At 37.5% G+C, this 27,856-nt stretch overlaps 4 protein-coding genes across 10 annotated transcripts in view; 2 read left to right on the forward strand and 2 right to left on the reverse strand.

Moving 5' to 3' along the window:
* LOC113106078 (CUGBP Elav-like family member 1) overlaps positions 1-10,547 on the reverse strand; it is a 32,302-nt gene extending 21,755 nt beyond the window's left edge. For 6 of the 7 annotated variants that reach the window (XM_026267652.1, XM_026267649.1, XM_026267646.1 and 3 more), the window contains exons 1-2: positions 10,369-10,536; positions 7,522-7,564 (exon numbers count right to left, since the gene is read on the reverse strand). The gene's annotated coding sequence lies outside the window, so the exon portion shown is untranslated. Of the gene's footprint in view, positions 1-7,521; positions 7,565-10,368 lie in introns of all 7 variants that reach the window. The other variant, XM_026267651.1, reaches the window with a different exon arrangement.
* ptpmt1 (protein tyrosine phosphatase mitochondrial 1) lies at positions 9,249-13,510 on the forward strand. The gene is made up of 5 exons (XM_026267654.1): positions 9,249-10,187; positions 11,310-11,625; positions 11,717-11,797; positions 11,894-12,085; positions 12,836-13,510. The coding sequence occupies exons 2-5, from the start codon at positions 11,479-11,481 to the stop codon at positions 12,965-12,967; spliced, it is 552 nt and encodes a 183-aa protein (XP_026123439.1). The 5' UTR covers positions 9,249-10,187; positions 11,310-11,478; the 3' UTR covers positions 12,968-13,510.
* A 552-nt stretch (positions 13,511-14,062) lies between these two features.
* Positions 14,063-18,296, forward strand: ndufs3 (NADH:ubiquinone oxidoreductase core subunit S3). The gene is made up of 7 exons (XM_026267656.1): positions 14,063-14,183; positions 14,559-14,615; positions 14,709-14,806; positions 14,920-15,069; positions 16,903-17,028; positions 17,332-17,451; positions 18,031-18,296. Exons 1-7 carry the CDS (start codon positions 14,129-14,131, stop codon positions 18,190-18,192), a joined length of 768 nt encoding a protein of 255 aa, XP_026123441.1. The 5' UTR covers positions 14,063-14,128; the 3' UTR covers positions 18,193-18,296.
* A 3,196-nt stretch (positions 18,297-21,492) lies between these two features.
* c1qtnf4 (C1q and TNF related 4) lies at positions 21,493-27,397 on the reverse strand. Its single transcript, XM_026267655.1, has 2 exons — positions 27,171-27,397; positions 21,493-22,693 (listed from the first exon to the last, which is right to left on the reverse strand). Exon 2 carries the CDS (start codon positions 22,686-22,688, stop codon positions 21,546-21,548), a length of 1,143 nt encoding a protein of 380 aa, XP_026123440.1. The 5' UTR covers positions 22,689-22,693; positions 27,171-27,397; the 3' UTR covers positions 21,493-21,545.
* Positions 27,398-27,856: the final 459 nt, after the last annotated feature.

Consider the following 27,856-nt stretch of genomic DNA (forward strand, 5'->3'; position numbering starts at 1 on the left):
AGCCAATAGCCTTCGAGTATGAGATGTGACAGAGTATTTGATTTGTTGAATGTAGTGAACGAATACGCCCTTCAATGAACGAGTTTCATATGAGTCTGAACTAGATCTAGAGATCTTATCGTTCGTGAACGAAATGACTGAACTGGTACCCATGTCGTTCGTGAATGAGTTGAATGAGCTGATACATATCGTTCGTGAATGAAATGACTGAACTGGCACACATGTCGTTCGTGCACGAGTTGAATGATACATCTCGTTCGTGAATGAAATGACTGACCTGATGGTCAGGGTATATTCTGGCAAACCGTTTACCAATCACGTTTCTCAATCGGCAAAGCACATGTCGTTCGTGCACGAGTTGAATGATTTAGTAAATCTCGTTCGTAAATGAAATGACTGAACTGGCACACATGTCATTCGTGAACGAGCTGAATGAACGGATACATGTCGTTCGTGAATGAAATGAACTGGTACATAGCTTATCTCGTTTGTGAACGAAATGAATGAGAGTAAACCGGGTCAGTCTGCCATTTAGCATGTCAATCTCGCAAAAATGCAAAGCGCAGTTATAGGTACTGTACTGTGCACATACGCTTGTTTTGATATTTAGCAACTCCACGTTTAATCCACGATTGATGAATGTGAATATATAATATACAAACTGTCTGACCAAACAATTAAAATGCTATTTAGGCAAGAAAACCTTGTGCTTTGTTCATCTGAACAACTTAATTAGACTTTATATTTTGAATGCGATTATACACACATTTTAATAAAGCCAGATCAGTTTTTGCAACAAGTGAATACGTTCGTTGACTTAAGACATAACAACATAATACACTTTTTTTTTGCCATCTGCTGGCTTATTTTGTGTAATACGAAGAAATGGTCACTGAACGAATCAGTGAACAATTCTGAACGAATCATTTTGGTGAACGAACTGAAAATGAACGAATCACTAGAAAGAATCATAATTTCCACCACTACTACAAACGCAACTTCCTTCAACAACAAGACCAATCGTTAGATGTAGGCAAATTCTGTTAGATAAAATATCTCACTTGGCATTGAACTTTGAGCTTTAGAATTTTACAGACACATTATTTATACTCTAACAGCAACATTACACACTAACTAAAGTTTAAAACATGGGATCATCACGAAGAACGGGACCTTTAATACACAAGCTTCACAATTTGAGTTGAATTATTGAAATTAACCTTTCCACGACATTCTTACTTATTGAAATGCACCTGTGAGCGTGTGTTTGTGTGTGTGGGTGTGTATGTATGTATATATATATATATATATATATATATATATATATATATATATATATATATATATATATATATATATATATATATGTGTGTGTGTGTGTATGTGTATATGTGCATGTGTGTATATATATATATATATATATATATATATATATATATATATATATATATATATATATATATATATATATATATATATATACACATTTTTTTTTATTAATTTGAATTAAATATTTTTAAGAAATCGAGGAATTACGATTTTGAATAGAAGTATTAATCATTAGAATTAGACACTTTGATATGCCACAATATGCAAGAGGCACTGCAAGTGATGCAAGCACAAGTCAAATATTTACACAGAAAATACTATGGAAAAGCAGCGCAATCAAATTAAAAACAAAACTGTAAAGATCCACTACTATATGTCTGATATTTCATGTTTGCATCATAGTGACAGGATAAAAGCTGCCGTTTACTGTTTTTACAGAACATTTATAGATAGTCTACTGGTGTTATACCTTCAAACATTTTGAAATACCTTGACTTTTGATAATTTTAAAGCATTTTCCACATTATTTCCGAACAAATAATATGACTTTGTACAAGATGTAGTTGTAGTTAATGCATCTTTTCTGCTAACATTTTAACATTTATCATGTTGACAATTGAATGTTTAGTGCACCTGGAATAGAATTTTCCATAGCTAGAGGGTTAAAGAAAGTTACTTGAATCATGTTGTGGATAACTAATAAAAAAAAAAAAAAAGAAAAAAAAAAAAGATATTTGCCATATCGTACAGCCCTAGTTAATGGAAATGTATTAAATATGACGTCAACCAATCAGGTATCATTGTGTAAAAACACCCTGATCTGGTAACTCCCATTACTTTCCTGCAGAGACCTATACTTGACTGAGAAAATACATTAACTTTGTGCTGTGGATTGCTGGATCGGCAACTAGAAATCAGTGGTTAATTTGTATTTATAACACTGTTCCAGAACAGTCAAACCCAAATATTCAGCTGTGTGCAGCACATTTTATGAAGGACCATTTTATGATCCTAGGAGAGTAACTACAATGCCGGCTGTTCTGACTCACAGACTGTAAGTACATTTATCATATTTAAAGAATTTGCAACTGATGATTCAAATGCTAGTTTTGTGCAGTTTAGAGTAGCGCTTGTTTTTTGTTGTTTCTCCAAACACCAATGCAGACATGGTTTTATGAAGTGAAAGTGATGACATACGGCCAAGTATGGTGACCCATACTCAGAATTCGTGCTCTGCTTTTAACCCATCCAAAGTGCACACACACAGCAGTGAACACACACACACACACACACAGCAGTGAACACACACACACACACACACACAGCAGTGAACACACACCCGGAGCAGTGGGCAGCTATTTATGCTGTGGCGCCCGTGGAGCAGTTGGGGGTTCGGTGCCTTGATCAAGGGCACCTCACCTCATGTTTACGCGATGTAATGCAACAACGCATATAAAGACAGTACAAGTCATTATAATCTGCAATTATGACCCCACTGGATGCAACAAATTTAATGGGCGTTATTGTTTTTGTCTCATTGTGCAAGAAGATGGCATCACAGTATTGTGAGGGGCGTAATATTTCAGTCACATGCTTGAAGCATTCAGCCAATCACAACAAACTGGATAGCTGGCCAATCAGATAACACCTCGCTTTTCAGACCAATAAACTTTGTAAAAAGATGCGTTTCAGAAAACCAGGGCATAGAGGAGAAAAAAAAAAAAAGAAATGTTCAACTGCATAAACATTTCATTAAACCAAATACACAAAATAATATTTTTTTTGGCAATATCATATGACTTTAACTGTTAACAAGCACAACAGTTGATTTTAATAATGAATTAGTAAATGTTAAAATGAACAGTAACTAAGACTAATAAATGCAGAAGTATTGTTCATTCAGTTCATGTTAAGCTAACTAGAGTAGTTAACTATATAATTATAACTAATTATATTAAATGAAGCTTATTGTGAAGCGTTACCAATATTAATATAAATTCTGTCCAGTTGCGTTGTATTACTTTTTTATTTAATATAATTAAAATTTATCGAGTTAGAAAAAAAAAAAAAGGGAAAAAATTCGGATTTGATTTTCGGCCAATTGCATCCAGAATTTTCATTCTGGTCTATCCCTCGTTTTGGTCAAAACCAAAGAACGAGCAAAAAAAAAAAAAAAAAAAAAAAAAAAAAAAAAAAAAAAAAAAAAACTAATTATCAGTGTATCCAGTGTTAACTCTATTAGATGCTGAGATGTGATATGCATTGATGAATATATGTGAAATAAGACCTAAATTAAACCTCTTCATCATCTAAAGCATGTTTCTTCAGAAGACTTTTATATTAAACCACTCAATTCATTTGGAGCTTTTCGAAGCATCAAAGTTTTGGATTGTGTGGACTTTCAAGGCATGGACAAAAGTGATGAATGAATATTAAAAAGTATCTTTATCTGTTCTCCAATAATGAACAATAGTCTTATGGGTTGGAACCTAATGATAGTGAGGAAATAATTTTCAGATAACTATACCTTTTCATGTGTGCACATCATGGACATTTCAAATGTATGCAAGACATTTTTATTTAATTTGGTCTCACTAAAATTGTCTTTTTGGATTGGAAAGGGATCCGAGTTGCCTTTTATTTCAAAAGATCAAGAATAATTAGATTTTCATGATATGGCCTTTAAAGAGTCTACCATATGGCAGAAGAAAGTGCTTGTGGCCATTTCCTGTTTTCTTTGTGAACTGTTTGTCAGTTTTGGACTGTTACAGTGGGACTCATCCTGCCTCCTGCAGAGTCACCCATTTTACTGCCAAACTTGATAAAACTCTCGTCACAGTCAAATCAATCTCTGATCACCAGCAGCCCTTCCTCAAACAATTCCTGTGCAAAGTCATCTCAAAAAGAAAGTCCAGCTCTGTCTAAGAATACTGAAAAGTGTATCATAATAACTGCAAAATTACCAACGATACCAACATAAGCTTGTGCAGCACAAACAGTAGAACCAGTCATTCTACAAGATGCAGTCTCTTACATGTAACACTAAAGAAAAGAATAAAAAAACAACAACAGTAGTAGTATCATATATTGGAGATGTTTATATGTATGGGAATAATTACTTGGGTATTTAATGGCATTCATTAGCCACATTAGCAGGAATGTTCCCGACAGGTGCTGCTGACCTCCATGTGGTAACTCCCTCGTGGAGAGCCTTGTCACGATTTAACAGCTGCGTGGGGCAGCAACTGTCAGACATGAACTTACTACTATGGAGCCAGAAGAGTCTCAATAAAGATAAATGCACACACTACATTCACATATGCACACACAGGATTCACATATGCACACACAGGATTCATAGATGCACACACAGGATTCATAAATACACACACAAGATGCACAAATGCGCACAAAATTCACAAATGCACACACAAAATTTAAAAAGCACAGAAGATTCACAAATGCATACAAAATTCAGAAATGCACACAAAAATCAGAAATACACACACAATTTAGAAATGCAAACAACATTTACAAATGCACTCAAGATTCACAAATGCACAGGACAAGATTCAGAAATGTATTTCTGATGCACACACACACACATATCTTGATTTATAAACTGCTTGCGGTCTGTGAACTTCACTGCATTTGTGTGTGAATTTTGAGACTCCCCTGACTTGGCTCGACACACAAATGCTTTTTTTTAAACAGGGAATGATCAGCAACCAATCAGATATCACCCTTCTTTTAGCCAATCACAAGAATGCACCCCATGTGGGGGGATTGTTTACTTATAAGCCAATCACATGAACGTGTTCACACAGCAATTGTATTAAATTGTATGAAAATACAGATGTTTAGATTACAATTCAGGTTTATTTTTTATTATTTTTTACTAAATATAAATTTAAAAATGTCTCAATACAGCCCAGTGACTGCAGAAAAAAAGTTAACCATGGATTCATAAATTTGCAATAGGCAATTATTTCATTTTATTGAAATATTTTAATGAAAGTAAAAAAAAAAAAATGTTTAAACCTTTTTGAATATTTAAATATATCTAAATATTCTTTTGGATGCAATATAGAAGTCACTTTAATTATAATATTCAGTCCCTACATGAAGAGAGAGTCAGTGGTCCACTGCGAGAGGAAAGTGACTCTCTGTCTGCGAAAAGTGGGTCTCCGGCTGTCGTTCGCTTAGGAAAGTGAGTTGATCGCTGCGTGAGGAAAGTGAATCGTTCGCTCAACTTCGCTGCTTGAGGAAAGTGAATCGTTCGCTGAGGAAAGTGAGTCGCTCGCTGGGTGAGGAAAGTGAGTCGTTCGCTGCGTGACTCGTGAGGAAAGTGAATCGTTCGCTGAGGAAAGTGAGTCGCTCGCTGGGTGAGGAAAGTGAGTCGTTCGCTGCGTGACTCGTGAGGAAAGTGAGTCGTTCGCTGCGCAAAGTGGGTCGCTGGCTGCGCAAAGTGGGTCGCTGGCTGCGCAAAGTGAGTCGCCGGCTGCGTGAGGTAAGTGAGTTGTTCGCTGAGGAAAGTGAGTCGTTCGCTGCGTGAGGAAAGTGAGTCGTTCGCTGATTGGCTTATAAGTAAACAATCCCCCACGTGGGGTGCATTCTTGTGATTGGCTAAAACAAGGGAGATATCTGATTGGTTGCAGATCATTCCCTGTTTAAAAAAAGGCATTTGTGTGTTGAGCCAAGTCAGGGGAGTCTCAAAATTCACACACAAATGCAGTGAAGTTCACAGACCGCAAGCAGTTTGTAAATCAAGATATATGTGTGTGTGCATCAGAAATACATTTCTGAATCTTGTCCTGTGCATTTGTGAATCTTGAGTGCATTTGTAAATGTTGTTTGCATTTCTAAATTGTGTGTGTATTTCTGAATTTTGTGTGCATTTCTGAATTTTGTATGCATTTGTGAATCTTCTGTGCTTTTTAAATTTTGTGTGTGCATTTGTGAATTTTGTGTGCATTTGTGTATCCTGTGTGTGTATTTATGAATTATGTGTGTGCATGTATGAATCCTATGTGTGCATATGTGAATGTAGTGTGTGCATATATCTTTATTGAGACTCTTCTGGCTCCATATACTACAGCCAAATCTGACAGAAGTCAAAGCCAGAAAGCTTCTTGCCTTAAAGCATTAATATTGGCAAGCACAAAACTAAACTGAAGACTTTCAGTAGCTCAGTACAAGTATTTTGGGCTCCTCGTGAGTCTCTTAAAGGTGAAGTTGCAGATGCTTGATGGCTCCTTTAAAGAGCCTACACTTTGACACACATCCCTTCCCCCTGTAACGGAGACATAAACCCTCTTGACGTTGCACTAAGCGCTCGTAAACTCACGCCTACAACTGCACTCTAGACCCTCTAGTCGAACACTCTTCTGAAATCCCTCAGTATTTATGTAAATACACACAAATATGAGTACAGAGTATGTTGGAATTGCCAGCCCGCAGTTGCAGATAATGGAGGTGTTGCCATGCAGGACAAAAATCTAACTGCAAAGAATGGCCCACCATAGCAGCATCAACACACAATAGTGTGTGTGTGTGTGTGTGTGTGTGTGTGCGCGCGCGCGCTAACAAGTAACCAAGGAAACTGTTTGTCTCCAATTCTGAGCACTAAACACTTAGGAACAGAGTTAATTTTATGCAATTTTGCTTCATGCAGCTCTCTAACAGAACAACATCAATTGACAGAAATGAATGTGCAAAATCCTAAATGACATATGATCTCCACATGTCTAATACTTTATTACAAGCTGACATAAAACGACACTAATTATCCAAGCACTAGCAGCATTGTCATGTAAGCGTTTACAGATGACACCGGTGGCTCTCGTTAAAAGTGTAACTCTAGGAACTACAAGCTCCAAACATCCAAGCAGTCTGAGGAGCACAGGCCACAACTGCTCATTTCTATGACAGAGGCGAGAATAGAAACCTTAGTTCAGGAACCAGTATAGACGTTTTTCTGATTAGACGTGTTGTCAGGCTTTATATGGACTGAAAATCATCTCATCTACAACCTCTAAGTTGTCTAATGATTCTAGTCAAATCAGGTTCTGAGCGCCAGTCATTTGGAATATGAATACCTACCTTTCCTACATTAATGCATGACATTGTGATGTCTTGCTTAACAAACAGTCCACTGTAACGCATCTTAACACAAAAGTGAAAAACACTTACCCTCTCAGTGGCCTTGCTTTTCTGAAATGTTGCTCCCGTCAATCTGTAGAAAGAACAGCCGTACGTTTAGACCTGCATTTTATCAATGAACATCTGTGCTGATTCCCAGTATTTGTGGACTTGCTGTCCTTTACCATGTTGAGAAAGACACAGGGGCTCATTTGCTATCTTTGTGTATTATTTATACTGGCTGTATTAGAGTTGGGTTTTTCCTTCAACAATCAAGCCATGGAGACGGACAGATCTTACAAGAGAATCGATGCTGCACATCCTGCCAATGTCTGATAAGGACTGAACAGGTCAGTTACAACTGGTTTTATCTAATGAAACCTAATGTAATGCAAAAGCACAATACAGGCATATATTGCCAATGCATTAAGATAATACAGACCTACAGTGCAACATGTTCACTTTTTCACAATTTTGGTTGTTTCTTCAGAATGGTTACCTTTGTGTTTAAAATTAGTTGCATAAAATTTTATGGATAAAACATACCATTAAATTCACAAAAAAGTGATCAAATAGAGGACAATTACACACAAGGGGCATACTTTATTACAATTACACACAGTTGAAGTGTTAACGGTTTAGAGTCCAGGGCCATGCTCACTCATAAGTTTTATTTATTTGTTTGCTTACTTATTTTTGTGAAATGGTCTTTTGCGCTATCATCCATGCAAAGTTGGTGCAATAGAGTAACATCATAGTTAACAATTACATATATGTTTGTGTGTGTTTGTATAACATTTTATATTATTTATGCACTTACAGGCTATAGTTTGACAGATGTTCTAATTCAACTTGCCAAGTGAAGTCAATTTAACAACATTTTCTCATATCAATATTATTTCTTACACCTTAACAGTTATAAGACTAGCTTATTAATACCAGGCCAATAATGACTTAATTAATCAATATAGCATTTGTAATGAAGGAACCACCTGCATATTTAGATCCAATAGCTAAAGTCACAGTTGTAATAATATTCTAGGGAAAAATATATTCCCTTAGCAGATTATCTAATATATCTTCTACGTTATAGACTTATTTTTTAACAATAAATAAGCCTACAGTAAAACGTGATAAATTCTAATAAAAGTGGTCATGAGTAGTTTAAAAATATTTTTATAACATTAGTGCTGGTTGAAAAACAGTTTTCTCCTCTTTTCATCACTTTTTATTTTATTTGTCTTTTATAGGTACTGCTCGACTTTCACGAGGTCATTTTAAAGTCGCTGTTTCTCTAAATAATTCAAATATCTCACATATTTGACCATCATCCTCGCAACATGAATGGCTCGCGCAAATCTTACACTTCTCGAGCTCTCGCTGAGTATACGGTGATTCGCGCGCCAGTCTTGAACTGTGATTCAGTCGATTGTACCGCTCCGTTCAGCTCGTACGTGAAGTTAGCGCTTATAAAAGAACCGAAGGCGCATATCATTAACAGCTTGATTCGAGGTTTCCATTAACCATAGTATAAATATATATTTGTTTACTTTTTGGTTATTGGGGTCCCAATTATTACGGCACACAAATACCCCAAAGAGCTCATTACAAGCTATCACGTCAAGCAAAACGGACCTGGCTCTTAACGGCACTGGTCTTGTTCTTGTTCAATGTTATCAACTTATGTTGTCTTCTCCCTGAAAAGCTTTAACCTACAAGGCTCCCATTTTAGACATAACTAATTATTTCTATACCAAACCAGAACTGAAGGTCGCAACACTAAAATGATAAAGCATTCCCAACAGAACACAGTCCACATTAGATTATAATTGCATTAAGCACCGACAGGTCCTGCTATAGCCACTATAATGATACTTTATGGATTCCTCAAGCCATTTTCAGAGAGCTCCATCATAACTGTACATGGGTTTTGGCTTGGAAATAAATGCACAATCGAACATTGTGAAGCTCTTATCAAATGATAGCGGTAGTTCACGTGACAGTCTTGAACAGCAGCAGCTTTCACAGTTCAACAGGCCTCTGAGCTCAAAGCAGGCGGCCAGACACTTAACAGTAATTTCTCATTTCTCATTAACGTATATATAACCTTACCCAATTTATTGACAGACTCAGTGGAAGCAAGCAGCTATATGAGCTCTAAGCTATCCAAACACTGCCAATGAATGTGATGACCTCAGAAGCAGTTAAGTGTGGTGTATTTATATTTTATTAGCACGTCAGCCTTGAAAAAAGAAAGCAAAAGCTCTGTAAACAAGAGACGTTTCTATTCGAGACTAGCGCTCGGAGTGTCCCAAGACTAACTTTTACTGGGATCGATACCTCCATTTGATCGATATGAGATTGAGCCACAAAGTTGCATTTTTTTTTTTTTTTGCAGAAGGACCATTTCAAAACGGGCGAACATGACAGGACTTCTGTGCTAAAAACGTAACACTACTACTACACTAACACACTAGCTGAATTCATTTAGCCAGGGAGTGACCATGCGTTTTCCAACAGGACCTCTAGTTTGTTCATTACCAGAGCTATCTCAGTGGACATACATGCGATGTAAAGACCGCATGTGCAACACAGGGAGGGAGCGACCCGTCCAAATCCTGCACATCACCTGCAGCTTTTTCATTGCTTTGCATCATTACACTTCTCCATGATGCTTAAACTTAGCAGAAGAGCGCACCGAAGTTACACAAGTTCAGGTAACTCTCGACGCAACTGTGCATGCACTACTGATCAAAGATTATCTAACGTTACAAACGACATGACGACGCGCTGTGGTCGATCGGCTCTTACATAATGACGCATGTTAGCGCGTGCTAGCGACCGTAAACAACCACCGATTAGCTCGCGCGGCTACAACCACGCAAAATCAACACTTACCCTCGATGCCCCCTTTTGCAAACGGAAGAAACTGAGTAGGTACGGTGTGCTGACACAGTGGAATGATTGTGTAGTGGGATTTGTGAGTTAATATTTCTCTCTGATTACGTCTTCCCACGACAACCTACTTTCTGGGTGAAAGAGGGACGGTGCAAAATGGCTGTCTTTCCTGCATGCACCATCACATTTATTAAAAGGGGAGTGGGGTGGAGCCTCTGTCGAAATGTTTTGGATAAATATGTGATTCTGGTGTCAAAGACTTGATAGACGCGACTGTGAGAACAACTTCTGTTTATGTTTAATGTGAATTCGCTTAGAAAAACTTACAGCAACAGTTAAAAGCAATTGGTTAGAAGACGTTCCCCCTTCTCGAGGACACAGATGTGCGTTTCTCTCACGTGGTGGCTCAAGTCAATAAAAGCCTAAGAAGTCTGCGCGTGCGATATGGAGATAAACGTCAAACGGATGTAATTGATGGACTGTTTAAATGTGAAGTGGGCTTTTAACGTCTGTGCAGCTGTAAATTACTTGGTACTTCAATGTATAATTGTACTGTAACAAGAACACCTTAAAGGTGCATTCTAGTGCACGTGTAACTAGAGTGTGACAAATAAACTAAGATTTAACACACTGATTTGTTTTTGTTTTTTTGTTTTCCTTTTTGGACATAGAGTGCCAGTGCTCATCATCATTATTGACTCTTTTGAGCTGTATTGTAGTATTTTGAATAAGTACATTATAATGAAATTAATTAATTGATGTTCATTCATAAAAATTACACTGCAAAATTCCACGAGACTCATACAAATGTAGGCCATGGTTTTCATTTCAAATCTCATCAGACAAAATGTGTTTCTTCAATATCTGGTCACCTGACTGGATGGCTAACTAAAGGCGTTCTTGGGTCAGTGAATTTATTCCCTTTCCAAATCTGTGTTTAGGGAATCAACCTCCAAAACAGAAGATGGCAATATTGAGGATCTGTACCAGGCGTCGAAGAAAACCAAGCCTGCTTCAGGTTTCATGTAAAGTGGATATGCAGGAGTAGTGAGAATGAAACTCTTGTGACACGTTTGAAGTCGTTCGTGTCGTTCGTTCACACGAGGAACGATGTCGAGTGTTCTAGCGAGGACTTTGTTTTACCCCACGCTCGCTTACAATGTTGTCATGGAAAAAATCACTTCCAGACAATGGTATAATCGCGTGGACCCTACTGTCATTCTCGGTGCTCTTCCATTCAAGTCAATGACAGAGGAGGTAAGATTTACCATTTATCATTTGACAAACTCCAGTCTTGTTTCAGGAATCACCTAATGCTTAATCTTAATCTTATTTCATTTTGTTTTAGTTGGTCCAAAAAGAGAAAGTCAGAGGAGTTATTACTATGAATGAAGAATATGAGACAAAATATTTCTGCAATTCAGCTGAGGTTAGTATCTCTGCCACATCTGTCACTCATTACCAACCCATAATTAAATGTCGATGTACATCTCAGGATGTTGTTTTCCTGTTGGTCACATAACAGGAGTGGCAAGATGTTGGTGTTGAGCAGATCAGACTCAGCACGGTGGACCTGACAGGTGTTCCCAGCCTAGAGCACATTCACAAGGGTGTGGACTTTGCCTTGAAACATCGAGAGCAGGGCACTAGTGTCTATATTCACTGTAAGGCTGGCCGCTCACGCAGTGCAACTATTGCAGCTGCATACCTCATCAGGGTGGGTATGAGTCTGAGATACATCATGAACAATAACAAAACCAGCAGCAATATATACCAAAGCTCTACTGTATGTCATAGGTCACCAAAGTGAACAGTACTTGTCATCGTGTGGTTGCATATTTGTCTGGTACTTTTTTTAATGGAGCATTTATAATCTTTAGTGTCTTAATTTTATTGGTGGGAAATTTGGGAGAGGAAAAAATAATATGTAGTGATCACTTCTCTAAATAAAACCCACATAAGCAGAGTTCAAAGGGACTTTTGTAATTTAGCTTCACTTCTCTTTTTAAAAAATAAACCATGCACAATTCCAGACAGTATATTCTTTATATTAATTTGTTCCTTTTTGACAGCGTAGGCAGAGTCCTTGTTTAAAGGAATTTAATGATTAAGTCAAGTAGTTTGAATCAATGGATATTTTTACATTTCTTTTGTAAAACGATAATATTAAATGTTTAGCTACTTATGACCTCACACTCTTTTCACTCTTTTTAATTAAAAACATGAATGATTGTTGTTAAATCACTGAGGCAGACCTGTCTGACCTGACCTGACCTGAAAATTTAGCTTTAAAACTTTTTCTCATCCTAACAACAAAAATATATTTGTGTAAAATAAGTGCAACAAAGCAGAAGAAGATTAAATCTTCAAATATTGAGGAGGGGGGGGGGATTTTTTCCTATCTGATTATTCTCAATGTCTGTGGTGGTTACAGCCATGAGTTAAACATCAATTATTTCTTTCCCAGCTGCACTGTTGGAGTCCAGAGGAGGCCTATAAGGTGCTAGCCTCGGTCCGGCCTCATGTGCTGCTCCGCTCAGACCAGTTGGAGATACTGCAGGAGTACTACAAGCAAGTGTGCAGTCCTGAGTCCAGCTAGAAGATATACAGTGTACAACCGCTGACAATTATGCTTAATCTGATATACTGTACAGCCGTAATTCATTGTTTTTCCTTGTTGGAGTGCATATTTTTCTATATATTCTTTTAAGAATTTGTGTACTGTACTCAAAAGCAGACTTTAAGCTATAATAACATCCATCTGGATCAACAATTACATTGTGAATAAAAATATATATTACTTCAGATGTTTTAGACAGTGAATTTACAAATACTATTTATTTTTGATTGAGTAAGTGATGTAATGTTTTTAAAGTTTTTTTTTTTTTTTTTTTTTTTTATCCAGAGCTTCTAACTGACTTCTTTGTACTAGGAGTTGTTAAAAAACTGCATCTGGTATTTTTTGTTTCTTTGTGGATGATATCTATAAGGTCATGATATTTTAAAATTGTAAACAGTAGGAAATCCTATCTTGGCAGCTTAACAGAGTCAAAGAATTTAATGATGTTTTTAATGGCTATATAGTATAAAGAAACTGAGAGAGACCATTTGCAATGTATTTTAATAAATATGACAAACCTCAGTATGTGATTATCTTTTTTACTGAAATCCAGGGTCAGTGTTTTTAACCCTAGAAGGTGTACTGTGCCATATTTGATCAATTCATTTCTAGTGTGTCTAAATTATCAACGTGATCAAAATGTTGCTTAAACACCTGTAATATACACTCTAATCTACCACATGCTTTCTGCCCCCTGACTGACTTGAGATCGATAGTTCAAACCTTTTTAGTAAGTAAAATGCCTTTCAATAAAAATCTCACTAATTTACACTTCAATTAGAATTGTGTTTCTTAAGTAAATAACAACTGCAACTCCATATTGGCTATTTTTGCTCAGTTTGGGCTTCTAAATATATATATATATATATATATATATATATATATATTTGTGATCTCTATCACTATGTCTTATTAATATATGAACCACAGAATAAAACAATCATAGAACACTTATGCACAATTCAAAATTTGTTTAGGTCAATTTAACCTTTTTATTTTTTATCTGACAATTATTTCATAAGTCAAGCTGTTAAAGGGCTCGATTGTTCGGCCTTAAGATGGCAGCAGCGCACTGAGAAATACACTCGCAGCGTCAGTGTCAACGGATTCCGCGAGGAAGGACGCGATGTGGGAGTAAAGATGGCGGCCTCCTTGGTTAGATTTGTCCGCAGCGGTTTTGGAAGAAGTCTAAACGGTAAGAAACAAGCAAGGACAGCACTGACCGCATGGTGGTGAATTATTTACGTAATCACTATTATTTTCACTGTGCAGGACTCACAACCCGCTCTTCTGTGTTTGTGCTGTTCTTCGCTGTTGACCTTTCCTCTTACTCTCTAGCTGTCAGTACAAACACACTGAACGCTAATGACAGCGTCGACTCAGTCTTTATTATGCCAGTACAGCTGCTTTTATTATTATTTGGGTTGTGTTTTTGTTGTTTTTTTTTTTGCATGAATGTCGTTAATTTTGAATTTATTTGAACACAAGCTTATAATTTAATTCATTTTAAAGTCTTGATTTAAACCTGTCGTAATCTCAGCACTGTGTTTTCTCTAAATCTCTCTCATAGTTGCTAGACAGAGCGCTGCTGTTGTCCAGACAAGAACAACGACAACTGAAACCAGACGTGAGTAGATTTGGGGTGTTGGGTTTTTCGTTGTTGTTAAGGGGTGTTGTTGTTGTTGTTGATGTGTCACGTTTATATGTGTTTTTACATTAGCTACTGTGAGGCCTAAGGATCCAGTCACACACACTCAGCTGTCCGAGTTCGGAGAATATATTGCAGAGATTCTCCCCAAATATGTGCAACAAGTTCAGGTCAGTTATGGTTAAATGTATCCTTTTCAGATGACCGATTAGTGACATATTGACGATGCACTCTGCTGTTCCTCAATGGTTCTCTCACGTACATCCTTTTGGTCAAATTGTAGGTGACCTGCTTTAATGAGCTGGAGGTAATGATCCACCCAGAAGGGATTATACCCGTTCTTACCTTCTTGAAGGATCACACAAACTCTCAGTTCAACAACATGATTGACCTGACAGCAGTGGATGTCCCTACAAGGCAGTACCGCTTTGAGGTGAGCATGCTCAGTCTTAATAAAAAAAAAAAAAAAAAAGTAAAAAAAAAAAATAGGATCATTTACAGTTGCAATCAAAATTATTCAACCCCGTTGACCTGCAAGACATTTTGCTATGGAAAACAACATTTTATGAAATCAATTTAACAAAGGCATCAGTAAAGTATTAGAGAAAGTTTGTAAATTCACTTTTGAGGGATTCTCTGGAACACTGATGAATCATGATAAAAATTCAAATTGGCTCTAAACATTCATGTTCAAAATTAATCAACCCCCTTTGTGCAGAATCTTTTTTTCTTTAAAATCACCAATAACCGCTGTCTGTAAGTGTTTAGAAGCTTCTGTTACCCCTCTACTTCAGTCTTGTCCCATTCCTCGCCTGAAAAAGTTTCCAGATCACTGATAATCATTGGTTTTCACATTACCACTGCTTTCTTCAAATTCAACCAGATATTTGCAATGGGAATTAAGCCTGGAGACTGAACAGGTCACTCAAGTACATTCTATGACTGATCCCTGAACCAAGCAGAAGTAGATTTGGATGTGTACTTTGGGATGACTGTCCTGCAGGAAAGTCCATTGATCATCAGCTTCAGTCTTTGCACCAAAGGCATCACAATTCTTGTCAAAATGGCCTGATACTTTAAAGAATCCATGATGTCCTTCATACAGTCATGATTTCCACTTCCTTCTACAGTAAAGAAACCCCATAACAGGACTGATCCACCTCCAAGTTTGAGGATGGAGATGGCGTTCTTTTGCTTATGAGCTTAGCCTTTTTTGCAGCAGAAATGCCACTGATCCATGGGTCTAAAAAGTTGCAGTTTGGTCAGATCACTCCATAAAACATTCCTCCAGAGCTCCACAAGTCTACACAAATGTATTTTATCAAGTTCAAGTTGGCCTTTTGTTCTTCTTGATCTGTATTCATCAAGATCTCTGCTTTGTCTCAACTTGAAGGCCATACTTGTCTAGTGATCTTCTTACACAGTGCATTGAAATGGTTTTCCTCCTCTCATCGGGTCATCTTGGAAGTCTTTGGCTGTACATTGCAGATTTTTCTCAGTTGCTCTGATTAAGCATTATATGATATTGTGCTTGTTTTTCTTCAACACCCTCAAAGGTTTTCTGGTAAAACACACTTTAAGCTAAGGAATACGGCTGAGAACTGTGTCTCTAGGAACTTTCAATGTCTTTGAAATCTTCATATAGCCTTAGCCTTTCTAAAGTAATACAATATTTATTATCTTTAGCTTTTGTGAGATCTCTGTTGACATTGTTGCTACTCAACTTCAGCACATGCATGGGCTAACTATGTATGTATGTATGTGTAACAGCTCAAGCTTATTCTGGTTTTAATAGAGGCTTAATTGTGTTTTGAGACAGTTTTATTCCCCACCATGCAAATAAGTGATTTAAAAACTGCAATGCCGAATAGCGGTTGAATAATTATGACATAGCAGTATTATTAAAAATTTTTACTCAAAAATATTGCATTATATATTGACTATCACTTTTAATATGCCAGTGAACTGTTATAGATGCAATTACATTTTTAGCCTGGACCTTCAGAAAAGCTTGTATTTGTAAAGTACTGCAGTCTCTGAGGGGTTGAGTAATTTTGATTGCAACTGTAAATCTTTGTGTGTGTGTGTGTGTCCCACAAAAATATATTCTTGTAAAAATATCATGCAAAACGTAAATTTTTTTGGTAGTCTGGATGGGAGAAGTTATAAACATGGGAAATATTTGTGCATTTAACAGAATCAAATCAAACATTTCTCAAACTGTTAAACTGCAAAAGGATTGATGATCCAATATTTCCTCATTTAGATTGTGTATAATCTGCTGTCCCTGCGCTATAATTCTCGTATCCGAGTGAAGACCTACACTGATGAGCTGACTCCTCTTGACTCCTCTGTGCCTGTGCACCGGGCAGCTAACTGGTATGAGAGAGAGGTATGTGTCTTATTGTGATCAGGTTTCATGAACACATTTTGAGCTTTGTGTATTAAAAAATACAAAAATAGATGTCTGTTTAGTCTTCAATATACTCCGACACATGCTGCAGTGCTTCGCAGTGGAGCCCCCGAGCTTCTTCTTCCCTCCCGCTATGACACTCTGCCGACTGCAAATGACTGTGAATGTCTAGTCAGTGGTCCATGAGGTCATGCGGCATAGCTGTACTATGCAGATGTTATGTCTGTTTTATCAGATTTTAGAGCTAGCGTTGCTTCATTATGAAATTATATTACAATACAGATCTGGGACATGTTTGGAGTTTTCTTCGCAAACCATCCAGATCTGAGGCGCATCTTGACCGATTATGGATTTGAAGGTCATCCATTCAGAAAAGACTTTCCTTTGTCTGGATATGTTGAGGTAAATGCACTGAATATTGCTTACTGAATGCCGTCTCTGTTTCTCAGAAATGTTTTTGTTGTTGAACTGTAAATGCTGATGTTTTGAACGTTCTTTTCATATAATAAAAAAAATCCTGAAAAAAATGTACCATCGCTTCCACAAAAATATTAAACCGCACAACTATTTTCAATATTGATAAGAATAAGAAAAAAACTGAGAAAGAAGCACCAAATCGGCATATTACAATGATTTCTGAAGGGTCATGTGACTCTAAAAACTGGAGTAATGGTTGCTGAAAATTCATCCTTGCATCACAGGATTAAATTACATTTTAAAACGCATTCAAACAGATGATTTTTTTTTTTTGTAAACTGTAGTAATAATTCACAATATTAGTGTTTACTGTATTGTTGATTGAATAAATGCAGCATTAATGAACATGAGAGACTTTAAAATAATAGTTTGTGTTAAAAGGTACAAAGCAACTGCGCATTAAAAATTTTTTTTATATATATTGCATATGTATGTATATAAATATAAAATGTGAACCATTACTGTGTGTATTCATTAATGTTGATTGTTTTTCTCCTCTTTCAGGTACGTTATGATGATGAAGTGAAGCGGGTTGTGGCTGAACCTGTTGAGCTCGCCCAGGAGTTCCGTAAGTTTGACTTGAACAGTCCCTGGGAAGCATTTCCCGCATACCGCGAGCCTAAAGACGCTCCTAAGCTGGAATCTGGGGATGAACCAGCAAAGTAACCCCCACTCTGTGTCCTGACCCATGAGAGTTATACACATAGGCTCAGATAAGTCCTCAGAACTTATTCATGTAAATAAGATCTAAATAAAACAATGAAAAACGCTCCCGTTTCTGCATATCATTTCTAATTTATATATTTTTTGCAGACATGTCCAGGCCTTGACACTTGTTAAAAACTGTTGAGAATTGTACCTATGTACACAACAAGAGTTTTATGTTAAAAAAAATAAATGTAACAAATGATATTCAAAACAAATCTTTTTTTCAGAAGCGTCAGGAAAATATACAAAGTTCTCTCGGGTATTCTAATGAAAAAGTAAACTTATAAAACTGTGTGTTTGAATAATATTTGAAAGTCAAGTTCCTGTTAAATACACTTGTTTGATACCTGTGTTGTTATATTTTTTTATTATTATTATTAGTTCAGGTAAAGGTGCATATTTCCAAATGCCTTCAAGCTTTTACATATTTCCAGTTCCCACTACAAAAGAATAAATCATATTGACAGGTTATTCCCAAAAATATTTTTATCTACAAAATTATGGGTTTTAGTCAAAAATGATTTAATTGCTATTCAGGAATGTCATTGCACACAGCAAAATTATAGGTATAAGAATCTCTCCTCCATAATTAACTGTGGCTTTTCCATTTACTAATCTCATTACAGTTTGTGACAAGTCAGTTACTCCGTAAGAGCACGTAAATGAGCTCTTGATGGACTCGAATCATCCAGCTACCGTGTTCTCTCAACCCTTCATGAGCTGTGCTCTGCTGCAGTTGTTGGTTCTGGCATATATATCTTCTCATTTTTGTGCAATTTCTTTAATATTTTACATTTTCTTTTTACTATTTATCATTTACTTCTGATAACTTTTAAAACATTAGTCTTCATTAAATATAGTTTATTCATGTACCGAAGTATTCACTGCCAGTTGTTCAATGTTCCGAGAAGACCATTTCAGCAATTCAAGAACATTCAGTTCTCTAGGATGAAATATTTATTTCCCATCTCCTTAACTTTGTTTACTAGCAGCATTTACATTTGTGTGCTCCTGAGTGTATCTTGGAGCTTTGTACAGTACACTTGAGGTTTATTTATTTATTTTTTCAAATTTGAATTGAACAGTTTTTCTAAGTTTACGGAAAAAACATCTTTTTTTTTCCTTCATTCACACTGAAGTCTGTTCCCTGACATAATCGTTTTAGAATCGTTTTTACAAATCTTTCCCTCAATGTTCTGCCACCGCCACCATACTAAACGATAAAACGATTATTATCTAGGTGTTGCTGCATATGGTTTGCACCAAAAACAGTTCTTTACTTTCAGGCTTTTTCCAACAAAAATCAAACTAATTCCTCTTAAAATTCCCCAGGCCTCTCTTTAGCCTTTATGTCAGAGAACTAATCTGATCTGCTGAGTACTCATGAAGGCATTGGCATTCATGATGCAATCAAGCTTATGTAAATTCAAAAACCATGCAAAGGTGTGCCATGTTAACATTATTGCTTAAAGCAGTTAATCACCTGAGAAAGCAGCTGATTTATGTTGTTCAAATGTGTTTGCAGCAGGGATTTAAAAATATTTACTTGATTCATATACATTTATTCATCAGGGAAAAATCCTTCCACAGGCTAAAATATAATTGGTCGGAGTGAAAGCACTGTAGATGTATTAATACTAATGAGAAATACAAGACACAAGAAAGAGTTCACATTCAGAGTTTTTATTTGGCTTGCTTCTGAAGACTGGCTTCTCTCACACATTAAGAATCCAGCGTACACTGAAACCACTTTTACGGTACTTTACAAAGCAGCTCAAACTGCACAAACATTGAAAAACTTATCCAGCACTCGTTCACAAAGTTTATTTATCATATTAAACCATACAGAAAAGTATATAAGACCAGGCACAGTAATAGAAATGCAAACGTTTACTCATATAGAAATGGATAAAAAAAAACACTGAAGTATATTTACATTTTGGAATTGTGCACTTCATATTACATAATGCTTCATCAAATAAATAAATCTTTATGTCCATATACACACAACAGCATGAACCATCTGAATTATATAAACTGATCGATATCTTTGATAGATTTTCGGTCCAAAATATAATCATTAATATTTGTTGGACTACTTTTCAAAAATCGTTATCATCAGTTGGTGTACATGTATTTGGCAGTGAATAACATCATTGTTTCTTTAGAAGCTGTCAGCCTGCGCTACATTTGGCAAAGTTTCTGGCCAAACATAATACGTTTACAGAAGCAGTCCTCAGTATAATGTGAAGCGCTGTTCCGAAACCAGAGTGATTATTGACTGACTACATGAATCTGTCTACATGAAGGACTAAAGGATTTAGTGGAATTCTCACTGGTTTTTGTTTGTGTGCCATAAACAGATTTAACACTGGAAATAATAGATGGATAAGCAGAAGACAGTACTCCCGTGCAAATCTTTCATGCAAAAGCTTCAAAGACAACAAAATTTCTCATTTAAAACATGCATGCATTTAACACTTGTATTGAAACACAGTTTTGAGTTGGGGCTGTTCAATGAACTGCCTCTGTGGAGATAGGTGCTTTAGTGCGAAGAACTTTTGATCGTTCAGTCAAACTGTATATTTTGTTTTATATTGACTTTTATTACCCTTTTTATTAAATTTTCTTAATGTATTTAATTTTTAAATTTTACAAATGATTAATATTTAAAAGTGACCTGTTTGTATTTAATCATTATATTATTGTGAGAACTCAGCATCCAAAGGCTTAAAGTCACAATAAAATCAAAACGGACAATTCTTATTATTCATGGAATATTGAAACATTTTATTAATTTAATTAGCCTTGCACATTAAGCTTAAAAATGGTATGTGCTATCGTTATTATTAATAAGAAATATTAGTGTCTCCTCCCAATAACATCCCTGTGCTCCGGCTGGGCAATAATCACGCAATCTGTCACTCACATAAGATCACTCAATTAGCAAACAACAACAATCCAATTAATTCCCAACTGAAAAAATCAAGTGCTGCCCAAGATTTTTTATTTTATTTTTTTCTCATTTGAGAAGTTTTCAGGATAGGGAAGAAAAGATCATCGCAATTTCCATTTCATGGCGACTTTAGGAATGCTGAGTTTAACTGAATTGTTACAGGTCCTGCTTGCTTGACTCATTTTTTCCTAAAACTAGATAAAACATGGTAAAAACAAGAGCTAAAGAGATTACTATATGGAATTTGAAGAATCTCTAGCTTGTAGAAGATTGCGTGAAGGGAGCTCACATTTTTTTCCCTTGTTCTAAACTCTTACCTTCCTAAAGACCCAGACTGACTGGCTCCTTGACTGGCCTACAGTGTCTTATCCAGTTTCTGCTGCTGAGGAAGGCTTCGGTGGAGCTCGGGATACACCAGGAAGCCAGTGAAAGTGATATACTTGGCGTGATTACTGTAAGCACCAAATCCATCCCTCTGGTGACTGTAGAGCCAGACAGTATCTCCAGCCTGCAGTGACAACATCAGACTCTGGCTCTGCAGGGCCTTCTCAGTGTCGCTGTCATCATAGATCATGGTCTGCACTTCCAAATGGTTCTTCATTAGCTTCACTGACAGGGTCTTATGGGGCAGCTTGCCAGCATTGAAGGAGAAGTAATAGGCTCCTGCTACTCTGCATTTGAAAAGACCAGACGTCAAGTTGAAGTCGTTGCCGATGTTGACAAACTCTGTGTCAAAGACAATGGGCTGGTGCTCAGGGTATCCTTGATCCACTCCCACAATACTCTGAGTGCGGCCCACTGAGAATGCTGACCGCTGGTCATCATCTTCTTCCTCTCCATCTCTCACTTCCTCTTTTGTTTCTTCATCCCATCTCTCTTCTTTCAAACTCACACTAGACTCCTTGGTAATTGTATTTTCATGCTCGACTAGTGAGTGATCGCTGGTTTTCGGTGGTTGATGGTCACTGTCATGATCTTTGTGTGTGTGCTCTTGGTAGCCGTACACATCGGGGTAGATCAGGTAACCGTTAAAGGTGGTATAATGACCAGTGTTGCTGTAGATAGCATAGCGAGGGTCTCCATGAAGACGAAGCCAGACGGTGTCTCCGAAATCAAGCTGCAGCATGGCGCTCTGGCTCTGCACCTTCCGCTCCTCTCCGGCATTCTCGTCGTAGACAATCGCCTGAACCTCATTGCGGTTCTTCATTAGCATGACTGACAGGTCTCGACGCGGGAACTTTCCCACCGTGAAGGAGAAGTAGTACGCACCCGGAATCCTGCAGCGGAATAAGCCAACCTTTGGATCGAAATCGCCACCGATGTTGACATACACCTTGTCGAAGGTGATGACCATCTTGGGCCCTCCCTCCATGCTGCTGGTACGTGCCACAGAGAATGCGGATCGCAGCTCCACTGCGTCAGACATGCGGGCGAATGCCCATGCGGTGGTCACATGACACAGCACACACAGCAGCAGGGGCCTGGTACCAGGCAACATTTTAACTGCAGAGGGAATAAAGAACAACTCTGTTAAATATCGTCAACAAATCCGTTAACATAAACAAAAAGTGTTTAACACTCTCATTTGAATCAGTTAAGCTTGTAAATGATAGCTGCTGCTCGTTAGCAAAACATCAGGTCCAAAAAAAAGAGCAATCATTATGCATAGAAGTGCCAGCGGGAGGTGGGATCAAAACAGAATAGATCAGTGACTTTAGTAGATACAGCAGGATGAGAGCTGTATTATCAGACCCTCTCTCCTTTCCCCTGAGATGTGCAGTAATAGGACACACACTGGATCAGCACATCACAGCAGAACACTAGAGGTGACAGAACACTGAGACTGAAATGTCAGATCAGTTCTGCACAGCTTTCAAGGGGGTCCCATCCCTAAATCCCACTGCAAATTTTCACCCCATTTTGTAAGTGTATCTAATATCATGGTGAACAATACAAAAAGATTACAAAAACATGGTTATTAAAATCCATTTCTGAAGCATTTTTATTTAAATCAAGAGAGCTGCTGTGAATTCACCCCATTTGTTGTGATTCATGAAATGATTCATAATAAAAGGGGTGGATAGTGATTGTTATAAATTTGCACATAGACTGCAAATGAGCTTAGACTGCATTCAGCACCTCTTTATTGTGACGCAGATATCGCTAGCCCTCCATCTGCTGATCTATGCCCCATAGGAGTGTATGCCTGTGGGGAGAGCAGTGTATATATGGGATATTGCAGGATACCTGGTAACTATTAGGTTTATACACATTCATCCTGTTAAATATCCTTCATAATATTTGTCTAAAACCAGATCAACCAATTCAGAGATCCATAATAGAGCAATGCTGCCTCTTTCTGTGTTTTACTATAACGTCGCCTACACTACTGAAAAAAAAAACATCCCATGCAATCTACAATACCACTGTATGTTCCCACATTTCCTTCTTCTTAACAGACTTTAACATCCACAAGATGCAGATTATACTGTTGAAGGTGCCTCCTGTATGAATTGAGACATTAAACCTTAAATCAGCAGCTTCCGTTTGATTTAATGATGGATGGAGCTCATCATCCCTCTACCACATTGAAATATGAATAAAAATGAAAAGAGAATAAAATGCAAAGAGGTTTTTGCTCTTAATGAGATCTCTTGAGATGCCAGAGAAGTTGGACTTCTGTTGCACGGATGAAACACTGAGCTAAGCCACGCTAAAAATAGAGTGCCAGCTTTCTGTTTGGTATTTGAACAGTTTAAGAATATTCATGTGAAATGCTGGAGTAAATCAGCATGTGTAGGTGGCTTACGATTTTCTCAAAATATTATTATCTTAGCCGACCTAAAAACAATTATCTAGCCTATAAGAAGTGTGTTTTATTTAAGAAATATTTGATTTTATATGATTATGATCCACACCTTTCATCTGTTTCAAACTAAATGGCTTAGTATCATGTGAATCATTCATGAAATCCTGGGAGCATTTACTACTGATTGCATACGTGTTTAACATTTAATGTTTGACTGAGTGTTTACAGGATATTAAAATATGCTGGCAAGTTAAATTACAACAACAAAATATCATTTTCCTCCTGTTGTTTTATATCTATTTTAGTTGAGCAATGTTTCATGCCCTTACAGTCCGAACACTGGGAGACATCAATATTTGTCAATGCCTTTCTTGTGTTTTCAGCTACACCTTTTTCCTCACCGAATGCTGAACTGCAATGTCCCTTTGGGAACACAGAGTTAACCCTTCAGCTCAGTGAAGCAAAAACATAAAATCTCTATATGCAACAGCAAAAAGGTCTAATATACATTTTAATGCATCAATTGATTTCCCATGTTTGCTTCTGTACATTACTATTGGTATAATTGAATTTGGCTTCTTTGAGACATGGTCACTTCATGGCTACAGGCTGGCTATCATCTCATTTAAACTGAGCGTTTGTGCTGGTGTAAACAGGCCTTGTCAATTCTGACATCAAACCTTTGTAAGGAGTGAACTTTAAACACGTGAACTGGACACCAATATTCAGTTGTCTGAATAGCATTTTGTATGCATCTCAATACTTGGTCTTTTCTTTATCAGACAGCTATTTTCAGCTGTTTTAAAGTGACCATGTTTATTCAATTTAGCTGTTAAGCTTTTTAATAATTAAGCATTATTACTTTTTTAATTCATATGGTCTTGTTATCTTTAAACTAAAATATTAATTTTCCATCACCCTCAAGAAGACATCTTTTTTTTATTCTTTGCTGACATGTGGAATGGTGTAAAAACTGGGTAATAATCTCTCCCCCCCAGCAACCTGTCCCTCACATGAAATCACAGCAATTAGCGAATGATGATAATCCAAAGATTCAATCAATTTCAAATCAGAAAAAATCATGTCCCACGTTACATTATTTCTCATTCAAGAAGGTGTTTCACTCGGCTATAAGTCACAAAACAGGGTCAGAATTTTTCCTTCATGTAAACTTTAAGCTACATAAAACACCTACATTAAAAATTGTGCTGTAGCACTAATTTGTAAATATAGACAGAGACACAATTTGAACGTTTCCCCATGGACTGACACAAGGTGGCCTGTCACATTCAAAAAGCTTTTCAGAGGCGATACATTATTGATCCTCCAGATTTTTTCACAGCAAACAATGACATTCATCATCGGGGACACTAAAGTGATTTAAAGTAAAATGTTAATGCAGGTAAAGATGAGTGGACACACTTGGCCTTAGTTTGCTTGTGAAACTCCACTCAGCGCGTGAGGGGCAGTGTGTGTGACACAGCTGTGTTGTTTAATGAGAGTCTGTGGAGTATCGGCATACACTCAAGAGTGCAGCGCCTGTGAGCGTGTGCTCCAGGGCCCAGTTATCTCCTCTCTCTTTCTCTCTCTCTTTCCCTAACAGCCTTTGGTATCACACTCTGATACTGCCACTTTCACTGAACCATTCAGCCAAAGCCTCACACACACACACATCCTCTATTCTGGCAGCACAGTCTAAATCTCAAACACACATAGATTAAATACAGCAGTCGTTTCAGAGGATAGGATATAGGTGCTGGAGACAAGGAGGAGAAAGAAAGGGATACGTTTTATGAGTCAATGAGAGAAGAGAACAGGAAGATGAAAGACAAGTAAGAAGCCATTTAAATATTGGGACGATGACAGTCACAACACTGTGAGCATAATGAGGGCTTGAACCCGACAGCTGGCGTCTCCCGAAACTCCCAGCGACAGACAGAATCAGTCATTCTTCACAGTTACAGCGTTCCATTAGACTACTAAGTGGTTGTAAATTGAACTAGTATCAATCTGAATATTTTTCATGCTTCAGTATTTTACTGTGTAATCTGCTGCAGTCAAATTGAATAAAGGTGGGTAACAGCACGAGTCGCCTGCTGCCCTATACGTGTGTGTAATCTGTCATCTGTGACATGGGTAATGACCCAGCGTACGAACAACATGCTGCCAATAAAACACAACAACAACTCTTCTGTTAGACTACCGCAAAATACATCAAGACAACTATCATATAAATATGTACGCCGTTTTTTATTATGCATCAGGAATTGTATAATAAAATCATTGTTATGTGTCCTTTCAATAGGTATGCATTCACTCTCCACACATCTAATTAAACATGCTGTGGATATGAATCTAAGCTAATTAGTGTTTTCATTTACAGTAATCCTTGCACTATAAAACGTCTTTGACTTACGGTGTAAATAAATGTGTGCATGTGCTTTAGTGATTGAATTTGGCCATGGAAACATGCAAAACCTCTTCCTCTATCTTAATCTACATGCTAAGATCTATAAATAGGGAAACCAGTGTTTATCGGCAAGCCAGATAAATTTCATACAAATTTAATGAGTTTATCTGTGTAAATATTCACTTTGACCGGACATCAGGCAGTTTCTTTTTCCACACACGCACACATATGCGCAAGCTGAATGGGTTCTTAGTGTCTTCGGGGAAATCTCCCTGGCAGTGCAGATCCATATCAGATCACTATCAGCAACAAAAAGCCCCTCTCTGTCTCTCTCCCCCGCTCACGCTGTCCCGAGGTGATGCAGATATGAGCATGGAGAGTGGATGACCTGGCTTTGTCAGTATCAACCCCACGTGTGCTGTTTTCAAAGCGTTCAGACAAAGGTTTACCTCTGTTGCAGCTCTGCTCTCTGCTATGTTCAACAATAGCAATGTCAGCATCAGAGAGAACCAGAGAGCATCATCACAAAAGTAGATCAATTCCCCTCATCTGGTCATCATGGTCATAAAATGACAGTGACAACTGCAGCACAGAGAGGTACAGGAACGATCTGTATGAACGATATGAAAGTTTGCACCTCTGAGGGAGTGTTTACACCGATCAGATAAAAGACGAATACAAAGCGGTGGGGTACGATCGCCACTGCATCAAAAGATAGAGAGGGATAAAGAGAAACCACATCTTCATGCTGATGTCCTTACCTGTGCGGTCAGAGCTGCAGGAGGCTGTCTTGAAGTTCTCTCAGTGGACTGAATGAAGCAGTCTCTCTTTTTTTCTTTTTCTTTCTCCCCTTTATTCTTTTCTTCTCTCTCTTGCTTCCTCTGTGTGTCGGCTCTCAACCTGCTGCTGATGTCTGGTGCAGCACACACCCACACATTCATGCGCACACACTCTCACTCACACACACACACACACACACACACTCTCTCTCTCTCTCTCTCTCCCTCTCTCTCTCTCTCTTTCTCTCTCTCCAATACAGTCATTGGAGGATTTAAGAGCAATCGGGGTGCTGCAAGCTGATTGGGGGGCTCTGGTGCAGACAAATGAACAGCCACTCTGTAAGGACTATCAACAGGGAGACTCCAGGGGGTGTTGCCTGTGTGTACATGAGCAAGCCAAACTGGACATGATGATCTGTTATGATCTTATTTTGTTAATATGAATGTGTTTGCAAGCACTTATTCAATATAAAAACAGCCAGATGGATCAATCCTACATATACGAGAGTATTTTCTCACAAGACCCATGTGCAATGGCAGACTGTAGACTAATACACACAGGTTTTAGTTTTGCCACAACAACTGTGGTAATTTCACACCTCTGCCCATGATCATAGTCATTACTCAGAATCCCTGAGGAAAGACATTTTACACTGAGTAAGTGACTG

Source organism: Carassius auratus, chromosome 7 (genome assembly GCF_003368295.1).
Source record: "Carassius auratus strain Wakin chromosome 7, ASM336829v1, whole genome shotgun sequence".
Taxonomy (NCBI): Eukaryota; Metazoa; Chordata; class Actinopteri; order Cypriniformes; family Cyprinidae; genus Carassius; species Carassius auratus.